Source organism: Protomyctophum bolini (assembly GCF_963924005.1).
Source record: "Protomyctophum bolini genome assembly, chromosome: 8".
Classification (NCBI taxonomy): domain Eukaryota; kingdom Metazoa; phylum Chordata; class Actinopteri; order Myctophiformes; family Myctophidae; genus Protomyctophum; species Protomyctophum bolini.
In genome coordinates, this window is record NC_137869.1 from 26,940,214 (window position 1) to 26,962,271 (window position 22,058).

The following is a 22,058-nucleotide window of genomic DNA, read 5'->3' on the forward strand; positions in this document are numbered from 1 at the left end:
AAATAACAATTCTTCTACATTTTCTAATTGTGTAGACTTCTTGTAAATGAAGTAATTCAGATGTTTAACAATAATGTTTAACAATAATGTAAGTTATTCATCATTATTTCGCTCTCAAGAGTTAAAGATCTATAAGGGTCCATTTGGTTACCAACTCTCCATCATTTAGCAGGGGACCACCTAGAATCCTCTCAAGGACCACTGGTGGTCCTCGGACCACTGGTTGAAAACCACTGCTATAGGGCATAGAAGTGGCGGCCATTTTCTCATCATCATTTCAGACCCCATTCATTTTTCCCATAGAAATTTCCAATAATATTATTTTATTATTTTAAGCCTAAAATCAAGCCATCCAGGATCCTTTTATTGTGTGAAAAACAAAAATGTAAAACTGCAAAAACAAAGCTATCCTATTTCATTTATGAAATAAAGCCTAGACATATTATTATTACCCTTATTATTACTATTATTATTATTATTATTATTATTATTATGTTTCGACAGAATCAAATGTTTTATGGTCATGATTCACCAGGATCCTGGATGGCTTGTTTCAGATCTTAAATTAATTGATATAGCCTACCGGTAAATATCTTTGGAAATCTCTATGGAAAAATGAATGGGGTCTGGAACAATGGAACCAGAAAATGGCCGCCACTGCTTTATATGCCCTATTTGCATATGGAGTAGGATCACACCGAAAATGCTAAATGTTGCAAGAAGCATCAATAGAAACTACTGTAGGCCTATGTGTAGCCCTGCAAGACAAGTTATTGCAGTTATGTCCACTAGATGTCCTCACCAGCAAAATGCTCTCCCATGACATCCAGCGTATGGGCAATACAGCTCTGCCCTGAATGCGGTAGTAGTCACCACTATACAGATTCCTGCTCATGCCAAAATCCGCTATCTTTATCGTGTAGTTTTTGCCCACCAGGCAGTTCCGTGTGGCCAAGTCACGATGGACAAAATTTAGGGATGAGAGGTACTTCATCCCTGATGCTATCTGAGTGATCATGTAGCACAGATTGTTGTAGCTGGAGAGAAATGAGAAATAACATAATGGAATGAAACACAGGAGAAAAGGTGCAAGACACACACACACACACACACCCTTGCAGATTGCAGTCACATACTCAACATCAAAAACAGTCAGTCAGTCAGTCAGCCAGCCAGCCGCCCTTTCTCTCACTCAAGGTGCGTTCAGACTTGGATGGTTAGAGCGGCGCGATTACATACAAAGTCAATGCAAAGACGAGAAGTTTCACGAACGGAATACATATATTCAGGTCTGAACGCAGCATTACCAACTCGCCGGTACCTGACAGTGGGTGCGTTGCTGAGCAGGGCCAGCTGACCCTCAGGCTCATGGCGAGACAGGAACTGGTTCAGGTCTCCGTTCTCCATGTACTCTGTGATCATGCAGAGAGGGTCGTTGCAGATGCATACTGCCAGCAGGCGGATTATGTTGGGGTCCTTCAGACGAGACATGATCTTTATCTCCTTCAAGAAGTCGTTCCTAGCCGAAGAACAAACAATTAAAAGTGGTTATGTCTCCATGTTCTAACAACACAGTAAAATCCCCAGTGTTAATGTATTTGTAAGAGTGAACAAACGTAACCATGTCCATTTGGTTGCATCTGTACATTCTCGTAGACCCATAGTGGGTCAGTAATACCTTGCATTCTTGTTGGCATCTGCGCGGAGCATCTTGACAGCCACTAGAACTGGCTGGTCCTCACTGATATCAAAGGAAAACTCCTTATTCATGAACTCCTGCATGCCTTCGGCCTCACACAGATGCACCTGAGGGGAGGTGTGGAGCAGAGGGGCGAGGAGGGGACAGAAGATAATTAATTCAATCAATGTTGTACTGAATGGAAAATAAAAGTTAGTATTGCACTCCACAAAGGCACATACATGTATGATAGGGGTTAAGTGGTTAATCAGACTATCAAACTACTCAATAAAATACATGTTGATATGCCTATATAAGAAATTTAAAAAATATATAGAAAAACCTGCTTCTTCCTTATTTTATGAATGGAAAAAGTAATCGATAGTACAATGGATAAGAAGATAATGGATGGCAGCCCTATACAAAGTGCTACATGAAAACATGGAAGACGGACCTCTCCAAACTGTCCCTCCCCCAGTTTCTCTTTGAACGTGAGCATTTTGCGGGGGAACTCCTCCACGGCCACGTCCTTCCCTGACAACAGGTCCATGGTTACGGCGGGGATGGCATACGTGTTGCCTCCTGTGACCCCCTGAAGGTTGACGATGTCAGCCTCCGCATAGTGTGGGGCGCCGTCTTGGCCTACGGTTGTTGTGGTGGATTTAGAAGCTGCTGTGCTGGTGGAGGCTGGAACGCAACACAGCAAGGGCGATGGTAACATGAGAATCTAGAAGGGATGATGTTGAATATGTGTGTGAATGTGCATGCATGCGAAAGTGCTATGCGATAGGTCATAAAAAGTGCACGTGCCACTTTTTACCTATCGCATAGCACTTTAACGCCTGCACTTTAATGGTTATGTGCACCTTGTACTTTGGTATCTGCTATGTGAACTGTTTGTTTATTTGTACTGTTTCATTGTTTAATGTACTGTCTAATATGCTGCAACCCAATTTGGCCTTTGTGTGTGTGTGTGTGTGTGTGTGTGTGTGTGTGTGTGTGTGTGTGTGTGTGTGTGTGTGTGTGTGTGTGTGTGTGTGTGTGTGTGTGCGTGCGCGCGCGCATGTGTGGAAAATGCCTGCAGTGTGTGCAGAACAGATGCATCTAATTTACAACAACAAAAAAATCATAAAAAGTTATGTGACTATGTGTGTCCACAAAAGCACACGCATGTTCACTAACCAGAAACAGGCTCATCAGGCGTCTGAGAGAACTCGGGCAGCTTGCGTATGAGGCGTGAAGGCTCCTGGTAGTCTGGGCCCAGAGGAAAGATGCGCTCATAGGTGGAGCTGGACTCCTGCTCGCTGGCCGCAGACGACTGGTTGTTGTGGGTGTAGGCGAATGTCTCACTCTGTAGTGACAGACTAGCAGTTAGTTCATCGTCCAGCATCCTCCGAGAAGCCTAGAATGAAGGACGTGTGGGCGGTGAAACACATGTGACATGCTGTGGCATTGCTGTGATATGCTCTAGTTTAAAGTTTAGTTGTGTTCCAGTGCCATTTGCAATAAATAGCAGAGCTGCAAGCTTGTATATCTGCTATTTACGGCATGCAAGTGATGCAACACTAGAGTATAAATCAGGCTTTGCTAGACGTGACACTTTGTCATGAAGAAATTAACATACATCTTGGGTGATCAAATAGCAGTACGATCATGCATTGTTGGTGTTACAATGGTGTAAATGCACCAGGCCCGAGACACATCAGAGGTTCATTGAAACATGACTGCTACTGTACATGAATTACAAAGTCGTTTCATTTTAAAATGGTTTATTATCTTACCTTCTCCAACATCTTCTGCCACACTTGCCTCCACAAGATGATGACAATGATGGCCACGAGGATGAAGATGATGGCCACCAAACAGCCGATCAGAATTCGGGTGTTGCTGTCATCTACTTTGTGGGTGGGGTCATCCCCTGGGGAGGGGATAAGCAAAGATGCCCTTTGATTGAGAGAGTTACATTAACACTCAGGATTTGACAGTTCATATGTATTTGTGCGTGCGTGACTGCGAGTGTGACTGGGTATATACTGGGCTTGTTTGTATAGAGTTACTGACCTGGTTGTGTGCTTGTTGGAGGGCCGGTCTTCGGGGGAGCCAGGGTTGTATTGTACATGGCTGTATCTGAGAGGATAAAGGACAGAGGTCTTGATCATTGCTGTCGGGCAGAAACCTCTTATCTCCATATGTAAACCTTTTGTGTTTTCTACGTAAATTAACGCCCTCATACTACAGCGCCGCGTTTTGAGCTTGTATATCTGCTACTTTCGCTACTTTTGTATTGGAATCCTGAAAAGTAACAGTTTTGGACATATGAGTTTTCCAAGTGACAGAGATGGTATTTTAGTGTTGTTTCAGATACATGTACAGTATATTGCATTTTGAAGTGGCTCAGTCTCAATACTCAAGAAGGTTACATACATACAACTAAAACTTTGTGAATTGTGTGAGCCTCACAAACATGGGGCCAGATATTTAGAAAGTGTTGTGTAACTGAAATGGAAACGGTTTAGTACCCATATGAGGTATCAGCAGCCACATGTCCTTTCAATGTCCTTCAGCTGGAAACTGGAAACCGAATGTCCTCACTGAGGGTCACTGAGCATCAGCCAAATCTATTTCAAATGCTCAGTACTTTTACTTCTACTCCACTAACACCTCAGAGGCAAATATTGTACATACCTTTTACTCCACTACAATAATTTGAAAACTTTAGTTACTAGATACGTTGTACTACAAAACCACTTCAGACCTACTGTATATGTACTTTGGCAATTTGAAAGTAGCGACGCGTTGTGAGCTTGCAGATATGCTATTTTTATACGTTTTAAAACTTGTGAAATGAGACGTTCTGTATAATGAGTACTTTCTACTTTTGATTACATTTGTAAGTCAATTTTGAATTCCAGACTTTTACTTGTAACAAAGTATTTCTACATTGCAGTATTGATACTTTTTAAAGTACTTTTAAAGTACTCAATAATGTGAGTACTTTTTCCACCACTGTCTGTGTACCTGACTGGAAGGTGATCTCACTGAACAGCATCCAGGCATCGGCAAAGTAGAACTGGCACTTGACGGCGCTGGCCATGTGATTGGCCAGGTTGACGGTGACGAATCTGGCGCTCGGGTTCTTTTCGTCCACCACGGGGCTGAAGGAAAGGGGCGTGGCCTCCCAGTCAGGAGGCTCGGAGCGGAAGTAACACACGACCTGTCTGAAGACCTTGACGTGCCGCGAGAACATGTTGTTACAGTGGACCTGCATGGGGGCATATGAATGGAGAGTTTTATGTTATCATCGGGCCCAGAAATGGAGCGAGAGAAAGAGTGTATGGCTGGATGGAAAGTCTATAGTCCTAATGCTGGATGTGATATATATCATTGCTGTTGGGGAGAGGCCTCTTATATCCATATTTTTACTTTTTTAGTTTTTTTATTTCACTTGAAATAACGCGTGTTACACAAAAGCAGCAAAAGTAGCAGATCTGCAAGCTCGAAATGTGTCTCGAAACGTGGGGCAAAACAATGTGATTTGAGTTTCTATTTTACGTTTGAAATTAAATCCTGAAAAGTAACAGTTTTGTGAGGTTTCCACCCGACTAAGACGATATACAGCACTCTTTATAATTAAGAAGTTGTCTCCCCGGACAGCTTGCGTCCAAAACTGTTCAGGCACCTAGGCGTCCCAATCCTGACGGCCTTTGCTGCATGTCACTCCCCATCTCTCTCTCCCCATTTCCTGTCAACCTAACTATACTATCAATAAAGGCATAAAAAGACCCAAAATAAACTTTTAAAGCTAGTGCACATGGACCTCACACAGGCTAATGCATAGCAACAGAGAATGAAAGAGAGAAAGAGACAGTGGCGGTGCGTCCATAGGGGGCGCTGGTGCGCCGCACCACCATGCCCACCCCCTGAATAAAACGTGAATAAGAATGACTGAGAAACGAAATCTACAGCCTGTAATTTATTTAAAATTAGCAATCCAGAAAGGTTAATATTATATAATATAAGTAGCCACTAACCAAAGGCAGTGTTTAAAAGTTGTAATATGCTGCCACGTTAGTATTATGCCTCCATGAAATGTCAAATGTTATTTACGTTGTATGACGTTTCTGATTGGTTAGTGTGTGTCACGTGTTGCAGGTCGGCGTCCATATGTAGCCCTTGGTTCTCAGCACTGAAGAGTAATGCATTGCGGTACACACGTCTTCAATACAAACTATAGGAAGCCACTGGGTCGCGAAATATGTGCGATCCATGACGTTATTCACACCACAAAACACTTGGGGGCAGCATACACATTACAGCACAGTTTGACATAGGGTTTACAGCCACAACAACATACGCTAGAAAAACGAGGGATGAGACAGATGAATGGAGCCAGGTAAAGTCAATATAATAATAGTTTAATTCACTTGCATAATGGAAAAATAAGAGGAAAAATAAAACTCTGTGAAATCACTGCAGAAAACACCATTTGAGAGAAGGACACTGCAAGAAAAAATAAGAATTAAAGAGCTGGGTCCAGACAAACCTGATGTAATCATCACAAATGTATGTACAAAAAGTATAAATTAAGCCATAAGGTGGCAGAGTCATGGCTTTGAGGGTTCTTTTATAAGGACGTTTTGTTTATTTTTTTGTTAATGTTAAAGCCACTGTAGCAAGGTCATGTGGCTTTGAGCCATTGCACTTTTTTATGGCACTGGTCCTTCTGTCTCAGGTTTGTTTCTTTAACCCTATATGAACCTTTTGTTACATTGATGTATTTAATAAACCTTAGACAGGCTCCCTTAGTAGATATATTTAATAAACTTTAGACAGGCTCCCTCAGTAGATATTTAATCTATGATACCTAGTGCATGTTTTCTTGATTTTGTTATAGCGCCCTCCCTAGGACAAATGTCACCGGCCGCCACTGGAAAGAGAGTGTGTGAACTGAAGAGATAAAATGATGGGTTTAGACAGAGAAGAGGAAAAATGTGAATATGTGTGTGAATATGTTCACCTTCATGGTGGTGAAGTTGCGTATGCGGTCAAATTCAAACATGATTTCGACATATCCGCCGGGGAAGCTCTCGTTGGTCCAGCCCACATAGTCATATCCTGGCCACACGTGCACGTGACTGAGTGTAAAATCATCCAGGCCACACACGCCGTCGGTCAGCTGGCCCAGTCCCTCCGTCATGCTGGGTGGGTCATGTGACAGAATGAAAGAGGCAGAGAGAGATAGAGGACGTAGGCAGACAGAGATAGGGGGAGGGGGGAGATTACAATTAAATTAGTTCACTGTTCCATCATCTAAACACCTAAACCAATGGTTCTCATTCTTCTCAAACATTGTATGTATTTATTTCAAAGACCCATAACTCTGAGTCGTGTGCAAATGGAACCACTTTGGTTCCATACAGACCTGCATGGGTTCATTTGGAACCCCCTCAAGGAACCCTGAAAGTGAGTGACTTTGAAAGCCACTGCCCTGAACAATGAACACATACCTAAACAATACACATACTTTAGCCAAATATAAAATGTGGCACATCCATTCACCACTAGGTGGCAGCATTAAACAGCCAAGTCCTCACCCTAGCTCTCTTGGCTTTGATATTAAAACATGGGCCATTTTCTTTTTTCCTCTGTACTGTTTCTTACAGAGAGAGACAGAAGGCTGTGTCATGGAGGACATTATTCACCACGCGGTGACTCAAAAAATGTAACGCAACAAAACTACTCTCATCAGTTCTTCCCCTAAGGTTTTGAAGTTTTGTTATTGCAGCATGGTTGACTCAATCACGCCCACACACAGCAGTGTAAACCGCCATGACCCACACAACTGTCTGTCTCCTGCCCTCACCATGGTGACTGACCAGGCAACAACAATGGCACTGTGGAGGTCCATGGCTCCAAGGTTTGGAGGGGGAGGGCTAAGAGGGGTGGGGAAGGAAGGTTGCGTTTGGTGGTGGTGAAAAAAAGAACAAGAAAATAAGACAATAAAGCACGACAATGACACAAAACCACAAGGTTCCCGGTTCGATCCCGGGCTCCCACAGAGTTAGTTAGTGTCGAAGTGTCCTTGAGAAAGTCTCTGAACCCCTAATTGCTCCCTATGAGCAGGTTGGTGCCTTGCATAGTTTCCTCCATAGATATAATGTATAAGAAAGGCTAGATGGGTGCGTGCGCCGTGCGTGCGTGCGTGCGTGTGTGAGAGAGAGAAAATGTAATACACAATTTATGTAAAGCGCTTTGGATAAAAGTGCTATATAAATGAAATGCACCATTTATAAGACACACACACACGTCTCACACACACACACGCACGCACGCACACACACACACACACACACACACACACACACACACACACACACACACACACACACACACACACACACACACACACACGCACACACCTGTGAATGACAGCTCCATCGTACACAGAGTCGTTGAGGTAGACAGGATAACTGGGCAAGTTCATCTGTTCTCCTACAGGAGCGTTGTATGAAACCAGCCCATCTGAGACAAACAGTGGGAAACAACAATCAAATTCAGAACAACACCACCGAAACAATGCAGGAAATAGGTGTGTGTGTGTGTGTGTGTGTGTGTGTGTGTGTGTGTGTGTGTGTGTGTGTGTGTGTGTGTGTGTGTGTGTGTGTGTGTGTGTGTGTGTGTGTGTGTGCGTGCGTGCGTGCGTGCGTGCGTGCGTGCGTGCGTGCGTGCGTGCGTGCGTGCGTGCGTGCGTGCGTGCGTGCGTGCGTGCGTGCATGTGAGATAGAGAAAGAGAAATAGAGAGAAAGAGAGAACGAGTTACCCCTTGGATTTGTATGTTGATCTACATAGAATATAGGTCCATCTTTACATTATCAGAGTTAACTTAACTCTCAGGATTCTGCAACTTCCTCTCTCATGTTTCAACTCTCAATTCACTCTCGCTCACATGTGGCCCCTGGCCTCTTACCCAGCCATTCACATGTGGCCCCTGGCCTCTTACCCAGCCATTCACATGTGGCCCCTGGCCTCTTACCCAGCCATTCACATGTGGCCCCTGGCCTCTTACCCAGCCATTAACATGTGGCCCCTGGCCTCTTACCCAGCCATTCACAGCCATAGAGCTCCACCCGCATGCAGACATTCATGGAGTGATCCGTCACTGGCATGAACCGGACGAAACGGGCAATAATGGGAGGCTCCAGGTCCTTCAGGACAATGGCGTAGGCGTTCCGGTTCCCCTCGATTACCTGTGAGAAGAAGACAAACAAACAAACACCTTGACCTTCAGAACCCAAACTGAAACTTAGATTATGCTCTAATATATCAATCACAAAATCATAGACTCCATCTATATTGGCTGCAGATAAAAGGAAATAACTCAATAACTCATCTACCTCCTCCCTGTTCAATATACTACCAACACTATTATCTATAGTGTCACCACAGTCGCATGTCAGCTGAAACTCTACAACCGCTTATAAAGAAATGATAAGAAGAGTATAGTGCCGCTGAGCTTGAAAAAACAGTCTTTATCTGTCAAAGGTCAAAAACTATCTCTCTCACACGCACGCACGCACGCACACACACAAATGTTTATATAGTCGGTCAGACCCCATGTCCCTTAGAATCTCCCTGACATTGACCATTAGCTATTTGGCATCAAGGCCAGAGATCAAGGGTTATTTCCTGTGTAACAAAGATTGCAACGTAATGATTCCTGAATCAGTTGCTGGATGAAAAATATATCGTCTCTGTCGGGAGGAAACCTCAGTCAAGATTCAAGATGTTTATTGTCACAAGGGTGTACAAGTGCATGCACTGTGAAAAACATAGGTTGGGGCTGCTCCATAATACATAGAAACACTCAAGTCCAATACTTTTCAGGATTCAAATTCAAACATATAGCAAAAGTAGCAGATCTACAATCTACAGATCACGCAGCGGTTCGTCTGAAGGTTTCTGCCCAACAGCAAGGATCTGTTGATTATTGAATTGGCTAATGCATTGATGTGTTTATTTATTAATCACTTATTTGTGGATATTAATGGACTCACCTGTTTGCCCTTCCTGTTCCTCCAAGAGATCCATCGGCTGCCATCGCGGCTGTACTTGATCTTGTACATCTGGGCAAACTCGTTGCCGATGCCCCCAGCATGGCGTCCCTGGGTGCCCACCAGGGTGATGAAGTGAAGAGAACGCAAGTCAATCTGAAGGAACTCCTTGAGGCTGTCCGGCTCCACTGAGTCAGGACACCACGCACCATCACCTTCCTCAAACTCTAACCTAGGAGGTGGAAGAGAGAGAGAGTTATCCCTTATTTATCCTTAGATATTTATGTATGTTGTAGATGAGTGGTTCCCAAACACTGGGTCGGACAAATTTTTATGGTTCCCTTCATTTTTTGTTTCCTACATTTCCGGTGTGTGACACAATCCTAACCAATCAGGTGTTAAGAGTGCGTGGGAAGAAGGACAAATGACAAATGGGGCTGCAGTGGCTCAGGTGGTATTAATCGAAAATAGATTGAGATCTAGATTCAGACACCTCATTTTGTGAAGAATCATGCAGCAATAATTGAGTGTCCAATTAGTTTTAGTTAATCTTATGTTTGTTCATTTTTATTAATATTTGAATGGAAAAAATGAGAATCGTGTGAGAATTGTGATCTCAAATCTTATGGAGGAAAATCGAGATTCACATTTGAGCAAGAATCGTGCAGCACTAAGTTAGAGGTTCAATGGCTTGCTCTAGATAGGAGTTCAGAACTTCTGATAAGGGCGTGATGCCAGGATCTCCTAACCTTGCATGGATGTCTCTGCAGCCTGTTTGGTGACTGTAACGCATGCATTGTAAAGCGCTTGGGAAAAGTCACTATGCAAAAAGAAATTGCTGATCAATAAGCTCACAACAAGCTCACAACAAGCTCACAAAGTTCACAACATGTTGTGAACTTGTAGATCTGGTATTTTCACAGAATGTTGGCCACCACAAAATGGATGCTATAGGGTTCAAGTGGTTAAGACCAATCAATTGCAGACCGAGTAATGGATTTATAGCACATATTATAATTGCAGTAGGAAAGGAGTAAAATTAGGACAGGATGGGGAGAGAAAGGTGAGAGGAAAGTGAAAGTGAGTGCGGTGGTGGATTTCAGTTCATGCAGTTATAAAAACAGCTCTGTGAAGGCCTACGTCGTAAATTAATTTGAGGCTGTTCATTTGGGGTTAGGGGGCTGGCTGGGGCTGCTGGGAGCCCGGCAAGGCTGAAAACACAGCCATTGTCGACCAGAGAAAAAGTATTACATCATTATCCTTGATACTTAGTCAAGGCCACCCACATTTTACAACACACATGCACACGTGCATGTGTGCACACTCACACAGAGACACACACACAAACACACCGAGGCACGCACACACTCATGCACACGTACCCACAGGCAAGCCCACATGCGCGTGCACGCACACACACACACACACACACACACACACACACACACACACACACACACACACACACACACACACACACACACACACACACACACACACACAGGTACAGACTGACGACACATGCACCCCCTGGCCTCCTACAATAATGTGGTTCTGAGTGGAACTGATACCCTAGTTTGTGGTTTACTGCAAATAAACAGCCACCTTACAGAAACAGACCCACCCATATACTTACACTATCATTATGAAGGGGGTACATATCGCCGCAGTCGGGCAGAAACCTCTTATCTCAATTATAATGTTTTACTGTAAATTAACGCCTTACTTTATCATATTAGAGCATCACATAAAAGTCAGTTTCGAGCTTGTATATCTATTAAAAAAAATGTGAACCTTAACGTTTTGGACAGTTTCCACCCTTCAGAGATGTGGTGTATGTGATGGTGTGACAGTGCATGCACATTGTACAGTATGGTGTGCGCAATCTGCACATGCATGCATGTGTGCTTTGTGTGTGTCTGCAGACTTTGCACATGGGTAGACTCAGTGCTTGCTGTGCCTGTGTATGTTGTGCTGGCCTACCTGCCATATCTAGCAGCAGTAGACTCAGACCACTGACTGGAGGCAGAGATGTCTTCATCCTGTATCTGTCCACCAGACATGCCCAGAGGATACCTACACACACCTGAAACAGCACGGGTAGAGTTTGAATGGAATACAAACAGAATAGAACTAAAACTTTATTGCCCCACAAACAGTGTGCATTTGCATTTGGCTTCACAGTGGTAGAGTTTAAATTTGGCATGTAAAATAAGTTCATATAGTCACACCACCAACAACACCAAAAGACACAAGGACATTGAAAAAGAGCAAATCTTTACATTCCAGTTGATATTTACAGAGTGCATAGTGTGATTTATAATATAGCCTAGTGTTGGTGAAAATGCAGTCCGTCTTAAAACGGACTGCAAAAACAGATTGAAAACAATATTGAGTACAATATAGCGCATATGATGAGTTGAAATAAAAAGCTTTGATCGTTGTTGTTGAAGAAAGCTCCTCGTAGAAAATATAGTCAAATATAGTAGAAAACAGGTTTGAATAAGTATACATTTTCCCTCAGAATGTAATGGATTTCAATCAGAGGGAAAATATAAGCACACACACACACACACACACACACACACACACACACACACACAGCAGCAGCAGCAGGAACATGAAACCATATTCAGACAGCCATCAGACATTCTCAGACGTTGGTAAAGCGACGTACGGCTGCATGATGTATGAAGCATAAGCTATAGGCTTAAGACAGAACTATTTGATTCCCACCTCTGTCTAAAGACCTGAATATACTCAACATGATGGATGGTTTTGACCAATAGGGTGGCCACGGCATGGCAGTTACCTCCATGCACGGGGACGCACGCACGCACGCACGCACACACTCTCTCCTAGTACTCAAGAGTGTGGTTGCTGTATTGAAATATGTAACTGGATTGGTTCAATTTCTCTGCCAGTCCAAACAGTACTGGTATCCTATATGTAATGTAGTGTGCGTGCGTGCTTGCCTGCGTGCGTGCGTGCGTGTGCGTGCAGTGGTGGAAAACATAGGCTACTACATTTTTTAACTAAAGTAAAAGTATCAATACTGCAATATACTTGTGTTACAAGTAAAAGTCCCATGTCAGTGGTTTTCAAATGTATACAAATCCTTTGAATCTAGAAGATCTAAAATAGCAGCTTGTGTGAGCTTGATACCTGCTATTTTCAAATGGCCGAAATGTATACAATATAGAGCTGAAGTGGTTAATGTATGTTTTGTAATAATAATCAAAATCTCATCTCATCAAAATGAGTAACTACCAGTAGTAACTCAAGTTTTGCGTAAAAAGTACAAAGTGTAATGGAATAGAAGTACTGAAAATCATAAATACTAATACTAATATAGTAAAAAAGAAAGAAAGAAAGAAAAACAACTTAAAATTGTACTTAGGAAGTACAGTACTTGAGTACATGCACTTAGTTACTTTCTAGCACTGCATGCATGCACCATGTGGTTGATGGAACCAATATGCCCTCTGTTTCCTGCATGCCCATCCACCCCCTCACCCTCACCCTCTCCTCCTCTGTCTCTCTGTCTGTTTCCTGCATGCCCATCCACCCCCTCACCCTCTCCTCCTCTGTCTCTCTGTCTGTTTCCTGCATGCCCATCCACCCCCTCACCCTCTCTGTCTGTTTCCTGCATGCCCATCCACCCCCTCACCCTCTCCTCCTCTGTCTCTCTGTCTGTTTCCTGCATGCCCATCCACCCCCTCACCCTCTCCTCCTCTGTCTCTCTGTCTGTTGCCTGCATGCCCATCCACCCCCTCACCCTCACCCTCTCCTCCTCTGTCTCTCTGTCTGTTTCCTAAATTCCTGTATGCACATCCACCCTCTCACCCTCTCATCCTCTGTCTCTGTCTGTTTCCTGCATGCCCATCCACCCCCTCACCTCACCCTCTCCTCCTCTGTCTCTCTGTCTGTTTCCTGCATGCCCATCCACCCCCTCACCCTCTCCTCCTCTGTCTCTCTGTCTGTTTCCTGCATGCCCATCCACCCCCTCACCCTCTCCTCCTCTGTCTGTTTCCTGCATGCCCATCCACCCCTCACCCTCTCCTCCATCCCTCCCTCCCTCTCCCTCTCTCTCTCTCTTGCATGCCCATCTACCCCCTCATCCTCTCTCTCTCTCTCTCTCTCTCTCTCTCTCTCTCCTGCATGCCCATCCACCCCCTCACCCTCACCCTCTCTCTCTCTCTCTCTCTCTCTCTCCTGCATGCCCATCCACCCCCTCACCCTCTCTCTCTCTCTCTCTCTCTCCTGCATGCCCATCCACCCCTTCACCCTCCCTCTCCCTCTCTCTCTCTCTTGCATGCCCATCCACCCCCTCATCCTCTCTCTCTCTCTCTCTCTCTCTCTCTCTCTCTCTCTCTCTCTCTCTCTCTCTCCTGCATGCCCATCCACCCCCTCACCCTCTCTCTCTCTCTCATCCTCCCCTCCTCTCTCTCCCCCCTCCTCCCTACCTCGTTCTCCTGTGTGGTCTCAACCAACCCACCAACCACTCTCTCCCCGCCCGTGGTGGAGAGTAACTACTGTATGTACGTTTACTTACAGTAAGGACTGTACTTAAGTACATTTTTGAGGTACTTTTACTTTACTGGAGTATTTTTCTTCTACTCCACTACACTATTTCAGAGGCAAATATTGTACTTTTACCTCACTACAATTATTTGAAAACATTACAAATAATCTACTTTGAGGATTTTGATTATACTACAAAACCAATTCATTACATTTTTGACCATTTGAAAATAACAGATCTACAATTTAATTCAATTACATTTAACTTTTTTACTTCTGGACTTTTACTTATAAAACATTTGAGTAGTTTTTCCACCACTGTTCCCCACCCTTCTCTCCCCTTGGGTGATGAGAGGCCATTAAAGTTAACTAGTTTGCGTTTGAACTCTTTTCATCGCTCAGTGTTTGGTGGAGACTCAGTGGGCCGGGGTGGCTAACTGCGTGTGACACAGCCAGAAGACGTGGTGGTATCTATTACGTATTTTTATGATCCTACCGAATACATTTCCTGATTCATGGCTGTGCAGAAATAGAAGCCCAATATTTCCATCAATATTATCTCTGCTAGGGTTGGGTTGGTTCAGTGTTTTGGTCCAACACTGATATCTGGAGTATCCAAAAGGATATGGCCGCGAAGTAGGCTTGTTTATGGATGAAAGGCCCATAGAGAAACTGGTTTTCACCCTGTTTGTGCATATGCGTGATAACAAAGTGTAGTGTGTGTGGTGTGGCACAAACTGGCACTGTGTGTGTGCTTGCGTGTGTGTGTGTGTGTGTGTGTGTGTGTGTGTGTGTGTGTGTGTGATAGCCTTGGGTCATGGCGGTCAGTGGGAGTGGAGGTGGAAGTTATTGGGAGACTGTTGGCCCCTCGTCTGACTGAAAGCCTTTGAGAAGCTGCCAGCAACAGCAAAGCCTCCACATCCAAGGCCTCTTTCTGTCGCTTTGCTTTTTCTTTCTCTCTCTCTGTCCTTCAAGTGCATTTCTCTTCCCAGTTCTTTCTTGATCTCCTCAAAATATTTGCTTAAAAAGTCAAGACGGGGAGACTTCAGAAGGTTCCGCATTTCGTTGGCTCTGACTAGTTGATACGCCGCTCGTATTGCGCTCGCATAAAAGCCGGCTGCAGACGTAAGCGCCGGGCGCCCACGCAGGCAGGCTTCGTCTTGGCAGTGACACGGTGACAGCTTGAAACGCTCGCAAACAAAAAAAGAACTCTTCCAGATGTCAGAGAGACCTCGTTCTCCCTTAATCCTCCGTGGTCCCTCTCTCCATCAACCTCATTCTGCTCAGCCCTGTCCCCAGCCCTCTCACTCTCTAATTATTCATCCCCATTTCTCCCATTCTTCATCATTCCTAACCTCTCCAAACAAACATGCACGCGCACGCACACACACACACACACACACACACACACACACACACACACACACACACACACACACACACACACACACACACACACACACACACACACACACACACACACACACACACACACACACACACACACTATGCATACACACATAAACGCATATACACACTTTCCAATTGTCCTAGCCCCCACCCCCCACCCCCCACCCCCCTGCTTAGCACCCAGCAGACAACGTTGTCAACTCAAACAAGGTCACACGTCTCAGATTTTCAATCTGTTACTGTATTATTATAGCAACATAATTGTAATCAAATGTGATACTGTGTGATATCTCTGGGGGATAATGTCCATTTTGGGATTGTTTGTTTCTATTGACAATTTTTCTTTTTCTTTCACAAGACAAACAATGGAGTTGCATATCTGCTATAGAGCGCAGCAGTCCCGCCCCCTTTCAGAAAAGCGAGTGGCCCAGGAAATGAAACCCCAATGCATTTTTCCATCGGCACTTCGAATATAATTTATTTAAAGACGGTTACGCCGCGGACAAAGCCAATTCGGATCATGACAAATCATGACAATGAACACAATGTTTTGGGACGATCAAATCATTAGAAAGAAGAAAATAAAGGCAGGAGACAACACTATTTGTTTTGTTTTTCGTCTTATAAATTATTTGATCGTCCCAAAACATTGTGTTCATTGTCATGATTTGTCATGATCCGAATTGGCTTTGTCCGCGGCGTAACCGTCTTTAAATAAATTATATTCGAAGTGCCGATGGAAAAATGCATTGGAGTTTCATTTCCTGGGCCACTCGCTTTTCTGAAAGGGGGCGGGACTGCTGCGCTCTATTACAACTGTGACAAAAAACATACAAACAAATCGTATTCACAAAACCTGTCAACAACATCCAAAGCATATGTAGTTGGAAAGATTCTGTGCAGGATTTTGAAAAACACCACCATTCGAAAAAGACATGGAAATGAAATGGAGGAGCGATAGAAGAAAGATATACCTAACTTCGTTCAAGGTATGAAAATATGTATCTGGACGGATTCAGCTTGATTTATTCTTAGTTCCGAGGCAGTGTTGTGCACCGAAAATAGAATATATACAAGCGCACAAGGCATCGGCACCATGACACCTTGTGAACTTGTAGACTGGCTATTTCCAGGCCGAGTATAAACTCAGTCTTTAGTTTCACACTGCTCCACTGCCGCCCTCTGCGGAGGTTACATTGTTTGTACTGGTTGGCGTTTCCTGGCTATAGTTTGCGAGAGTAGCACACGAGGGCTCATTTACATGGACGTGCACTGTACACATGTAAAGTATCATCTTCCTCGCTCCCCAATTGTCTCCACGGTCTCATGCTGAGATGCCCATTGTCATGTGGAAACCACAATAAACCCAGACGAAATAATAACAGGGCTCTTATGTGTTCGTCACGTGGTGTATGCGCAGAAACATAACTCGAGTAATTTTTCCACAAGCCGGAGCCAGATCGACACAGTGACACTGACCGCATATACTGTACAATGCAATACCACTAGTTTGGAAAACAGTGAGTAATTGCCTGGGACATAATTGATGAAAATAGGAGTCATTATCAAGATCCTCAACCGCATCCTAGAGAGAGAGGGAGGGGAGATAAACATAGATGAACACACACAGAGACAGAGAGAAAGAGAGAGAGAGAGAGAGAGAGAGAGGGAGGGAGGCGGCTGAATTTCTGGGTTGAGGGAGAGGGAGAGAGGAGACTGAATATCTGGGTTTCAGTGCTGTGCCGGATGCATGACCACTTCTTCCAAATGTTGGCTTCTGCTGTGTTTATTTATCTTGCCGACCCACTCAGAGGTGACCCCTGGGGTGAGCTCTGAGGGCAGCTGTGTGTGTTCATTCACGCACACGCACACACACACACACACACACACACACACACACACACACACACACACACACACACACAATATCAGGCTCCTTGTTAGGCAATATAGCATCTAAAAATATCACAGCAGAAAAGGTGGAAAAATACCAGGTTTGTGTGATTGATTGAGAGAGAGAGAGAGAGAGAGAGAGAGAGAGAGAGAGAGAGAGAGAGAGAGAGCCAGAGAGAGATGAAGAGGGGATTGGGACCTGTACCAAACACTCTCTTCTCACCTCTTGATGCTTACCGCACCCAGGCCAGTGAAAGGCAGGCCTGTTCTGTACTGTTTGCTGTCTAACCTCTGGCTCCAAATACGCTCACACACACACACACACACGCACGTGTGCGCACACACACACACACACACACACACACACACACGGTGCAGTATATATAGTGCATAAATATATAAATATCACATAAACAAACACACACACATTATATATAGATACCATCAGGCCTGTAATCGTCTGCTTACTTACGGCTTTTAGAGGAGGTTTGGCATTCCTCTGGCCACTGTGCAGACCACTCACACACTACAGCCAACATACAGATGATTCCCATTGGCATTGATGCTATCCATCACCACAACTACACTTCTCTTTAGTGCGATGAAGGTTTTCAGAAATCCACTCAGGGTTTCTATAAGTTACACAGAACAGCACAATCCATATTACTTTCATCTTTCATAGCCATGTCTGGCAGTAAAATACTCATGCAGTGTTCATTTAACCATTTGCAATCTGAGAACCCATGCATCGTCAAAAAATAAAGGAAAAACAGCACCCTCTTTTCCTTTGAATTCTTTTGAATGAGTCTTTTTTCTCTAATTTTCTATCCCACGATTTTGCAACCTGTTTTTTCACCCAGTGTCAAGTATCTAATGTAATCCTGGGCGTTACACTTCCTCTGGGGGGGGCAGCGGACTGACCTCATGCTTCCTTCTATGCATGAGGAGTGGACTCCTCGAATACTGGACAACTCACCCCGGTGCGTGCCCATTTTTCCTCCCGGAATTTTCACCAGTGAGGGGGATTTTGTAATGTGCTATTGGCTCTTTGTATTCTTTTTGGAAAAATATAAAAAGATACTCCTGTGGAAAGGCTATATGATTTTACTTATATTGACCCTATAAACAATTTAGTATTATTTAGTGTAAGGTTTTGCCCACTCAAATGGTACCTCGTCAGATAATCCCCACATATCCTACAACAACTTCTGTGAACAGACTTCACTGTAGTAGCTTTTCATAAATTATATTTGTACTTAGGCTGTCTGCTGTCATGAAAGTTTATAGTTGGAGAAATTCAAAGTCCAGCCGTCTGCTGTCCAGCGAGGAAAACAGAAACGGGGTGAGTTGTCTTGTTACCGAGAACATGCAAACTCCACACAGAAAGGCCCTTTTGCCAACCCCGCCTCAGGTTTGGGCACTGATGATGCAGAGGAGAGAGCACGCCCCCAGCTCACACAGCATCCCCCATCTGGATTGAACCCAGGACCTTCTAGCTGTGAGGCGACAGCACTGCCGACTGTGCCACCGTGCCCCCCTAATTAATTGGACGGAGTCAACAGTCTGGGCTGTATTTTGCTTGTCTTAAGTACCAGGTCTTATTCCCTAACTTGAGTAAACTAAAGACCTGGAGGCGTGATCCTTGCTCTTTGGCCACTCAGAATAGCCAAATGGCATTGATCACGCCTCCAGGTCTTTAGTTTACTCAAGTTAGGGAATAAGACCTGGTACTTAAGACACGCAAAATACAGCCCTCTGTCTCAAGAGACTAATCCATTTGTAACTGTCAGGGCCCTATATTTTCCGCAGTGCAACTAATTACTAATTATTTTCACAGTTGTAATTTTACGGCCAAATACCCCCAAAAATCTTTAAAAAAAAACAACAACAAACATCATCAGATAGTATGATTATACTAGGAGGAATATTTTAGGATATGGTCTAAAAGTGTGCTACTTAAAGCATAATTAAATGTAGAAGTTTTTGCCTTATAGGTTGTCATGGTGGCCAATGGATTTGGCTGCTGTGGGCGGGCGCCCTAGCTAAATCATTAGAGCATGCCCATGGCTACTGTACATCTGTGCAAAATTTGGCGCTTTTAGACGAATTAGCATGAAATATCCCTAAGCTCCTCTACTAACAGATGTAATTGAGACCTGGGATCTCACAAGAGAGACAGCAACAATTAGCAAAGTTACGAACAGTATGTCGACAATAGAGAAGTTAAAGAAGTAAAAAAAACACCTACAGGTGGAATGTTTCATTGCGAAAAAGGATACCAGTGAAAGTGTTACACAGTATGATTGAAAAGGTTACACAGGCACAGTATGACTTTAAATTAACAGATTTTGCTGTGTACACTGAAGGAAGTACACCCACTCAGGAGTAAAATGGGAAAGACAGGGATGGTATAACTCCATTGCCTGGGAATTTTAAACAGGGGAAAGTTGGCATCGCCCGACATTTAGTCTCTCCTAAATTCAGCCATGAATATTTCCCGCCTGTGGAAAAATGACTCGCCTTTCAATCCGGCAGAACCAGAGCATTTAGACAGAATTATAGATAGATATAGCGTGCTCTCGTATTTTAGGACAGGTCAAGATTTAAGTGCTTTGTGGCCCCCCTGGAATTCGATTTCACATAATCGGTAGCTTTTGTACAAAGAAATCCCCTCGGGTCATATTTTAAATGCAAAGTGTTCCCCTTGCACGTAAACTTGTTGAACTTTGGCCATCGTATCAGATGCACAAACAGTCCATTCCGTGACTTATGAGTGGTCAAAAGAATTGGGAAGAGCTCAGACACACACACACACACACACACACACACACACACACACACACACAGACAGAGTGGAGAAAGACAGAGCCCATTTCAATGGACTTTCCTGCTGTCAGAATGTCTGGTATGCATTAGCCACAGACTCCAGTGGAATAGCTGGTGTGTGTACGCACCGTGCACGCGTGCACACAAACACTCACAAAAGAAAGAAAAGAAAGAAACTCCCATCATCGTGTAATACCCAAACACCACATGCATAAAGTCTTGTTGAGATGAAGAAGTTTGTCTTCTAATAAAACATATCCGATATTGTTTTCTGCAGCACAGTATGTCGCAGCAACATCTGATTAAATAGACCAGAGAGGTATAGCTATCAATAGCTATGGCGGCATAGGCCTATAGGCTTGAAATCAACCACAACACACACACACACACACACACACACACACACACACACACACACACACACACACACACACACACACACACACACACACACACACACACACACACACACACACACACACACACACACACACACACACACACACACACACACACACACAATTATATTTACCTCCTTCTAACAAGAAACAACCTATAATTTCTCTTTATGTCTCCCTTTCCCTAAACTCTATACTAAACTCTGCCCTCTCTCTTATATTATGCCAGCACAGCAGAGATTTTTTTACACAGTATGAACGAATGACCGGAAGTCCTATGTTTGTGTTGGTCACCCTTGTGAATGTATGTGTGTGTTTGTGGGTCTATACAGTGTTTGTGTGCCTGTGTGTGTACATGTAGCTCAGTCACTGCAAACATGGTGAGGATATGTTAAACTTTGAATGCGTGGGCAGTGTTGAAAAAAACCCAACAACTGTTGTTTCCCCATACAAAGCCACAGAAACGCGAGGTCCAAATGAAATTGAACATACTCCTTGTTTGCTTTTGCTCAGTGCCAGATGGCTTTGTGAGAAATGTACTGCCATGTTCATAGTTTGCCCTCAGCACAATTATTCCCATCTCAGAGTAGAAAGCTACCACACCACAGCTGTAGAAAGAACCAAATCTGGCATTCCTATGCCTATAGCCATATGCCTACTGTGTGCCTGCTTTTTCGTTCAATTAAAAATATTCTCGTAATGAAAGTTTTTTTTAATACTATTACAGATGATGAGACAGAATTTAGCTCAGCCTTGTATCGGATGAAGCCCCTTAAATCTGTCTTTGAGAGAAAATCTGCCTGCTATAAAGTGACCTATAGAATATTATGATACAGCATAAGAAGTATCTTAAAATTATCTCAATTATCTCAATTATCTCAAATTATGAGCAGTAGTCAGAGCCGCGCTTTTATTTCCTCACAACAATCAAAACCTCCCCTTGGTTCTTTGTCGACGATGCCCACCAAACGTGGCCTCTGTTTCCTTGTAAAACAGATTGACATCACACTTTCCTTAAAAATAAAAAAACACCCATGCAGTGGAGAGAGAGAGAGAGAGAGCTGGAGAAAGCCACGCATGCTGCGATCAAAGATCCAACGCCAGGCAGAGGGGACCACAGCACTCCCACAAAGTCTGTATTGAGAGTCTGGATGGGAACATGGAAGGTCCAGTCTGGGAGTGGGAAGCCATGCGGAAAACCCTTTTTACCCAAACTCACCATATGTACAGTAGCCTATTATGAAGTCACAGCACAACAATTGGCCTCCTTGAAACGAG

General features: G+C 43.9%; 1 protein-coding gene across 4 annotated transcripts in view; it reads right to left on the bottom strand.

Moving 5' to 3' along the window:
• Positions 1-22,058, bottom strand: part of ddr2a (discoidin domain receptor tyrosine kinase 2a) — a 42,768-nt gene that overhangs the window by 1,539 nt on the left and 19,171 nt on the right. Inside the window, exons 3-15 of one of the 4 annotated variants that reach the window (XM_080770730.1) lie at positions 11,713-11,815; positions 9,733-9,961; positions 8,778-8,925; positions 8,098-8,200; positions 6,696-6,876; positions 4,697-4,940; positions 3,740-3,805; positions 3,460-3,572; positions 2,861-3,029; positions 2,133-2,365; positions 1,679-1,806; positions 1,322-1,519; positions 803-1,037 (exon numbers count right to left, since the gene is read on the bottom strand). In XM_080770730.1, the coding sequence (XP_080626856.1) occupies positions 803-1,037; positions 1,322-1,519; positions 1,679-1,806; positions 2,133-2,365; positions 2,861-3,029; positions 3,460-3,572; positions 3,740-3,805; positions 4,697-4,940; positions 6,696-6,876; positions 8,098-8,200; positions 8,778-8,925; positions 9,733-9,961; positions 11,713-11,815 (2,150 nt within the window). Of the gene's footprint in view, positions 1-802; positions 1,038-1,321; positions 1,520-1,678; positions 1,807-2,132; positions 2,366-2,860; positions 3,081-3,459; positions 3,597-3,739; positions 3,806-4,696; positions 4,941-6,695; positions 6,877-8,097; positions 8,201-8,777; positions 8,926-9,732; positions 9,962-11,712; positions 11,816-22,058 lie in introns of all 4 variants that reach the window. The other 3 variants (XM_080770728.1, XM_080770729.1, XM_080770727.1) reach the window with 3 other exon arrangements.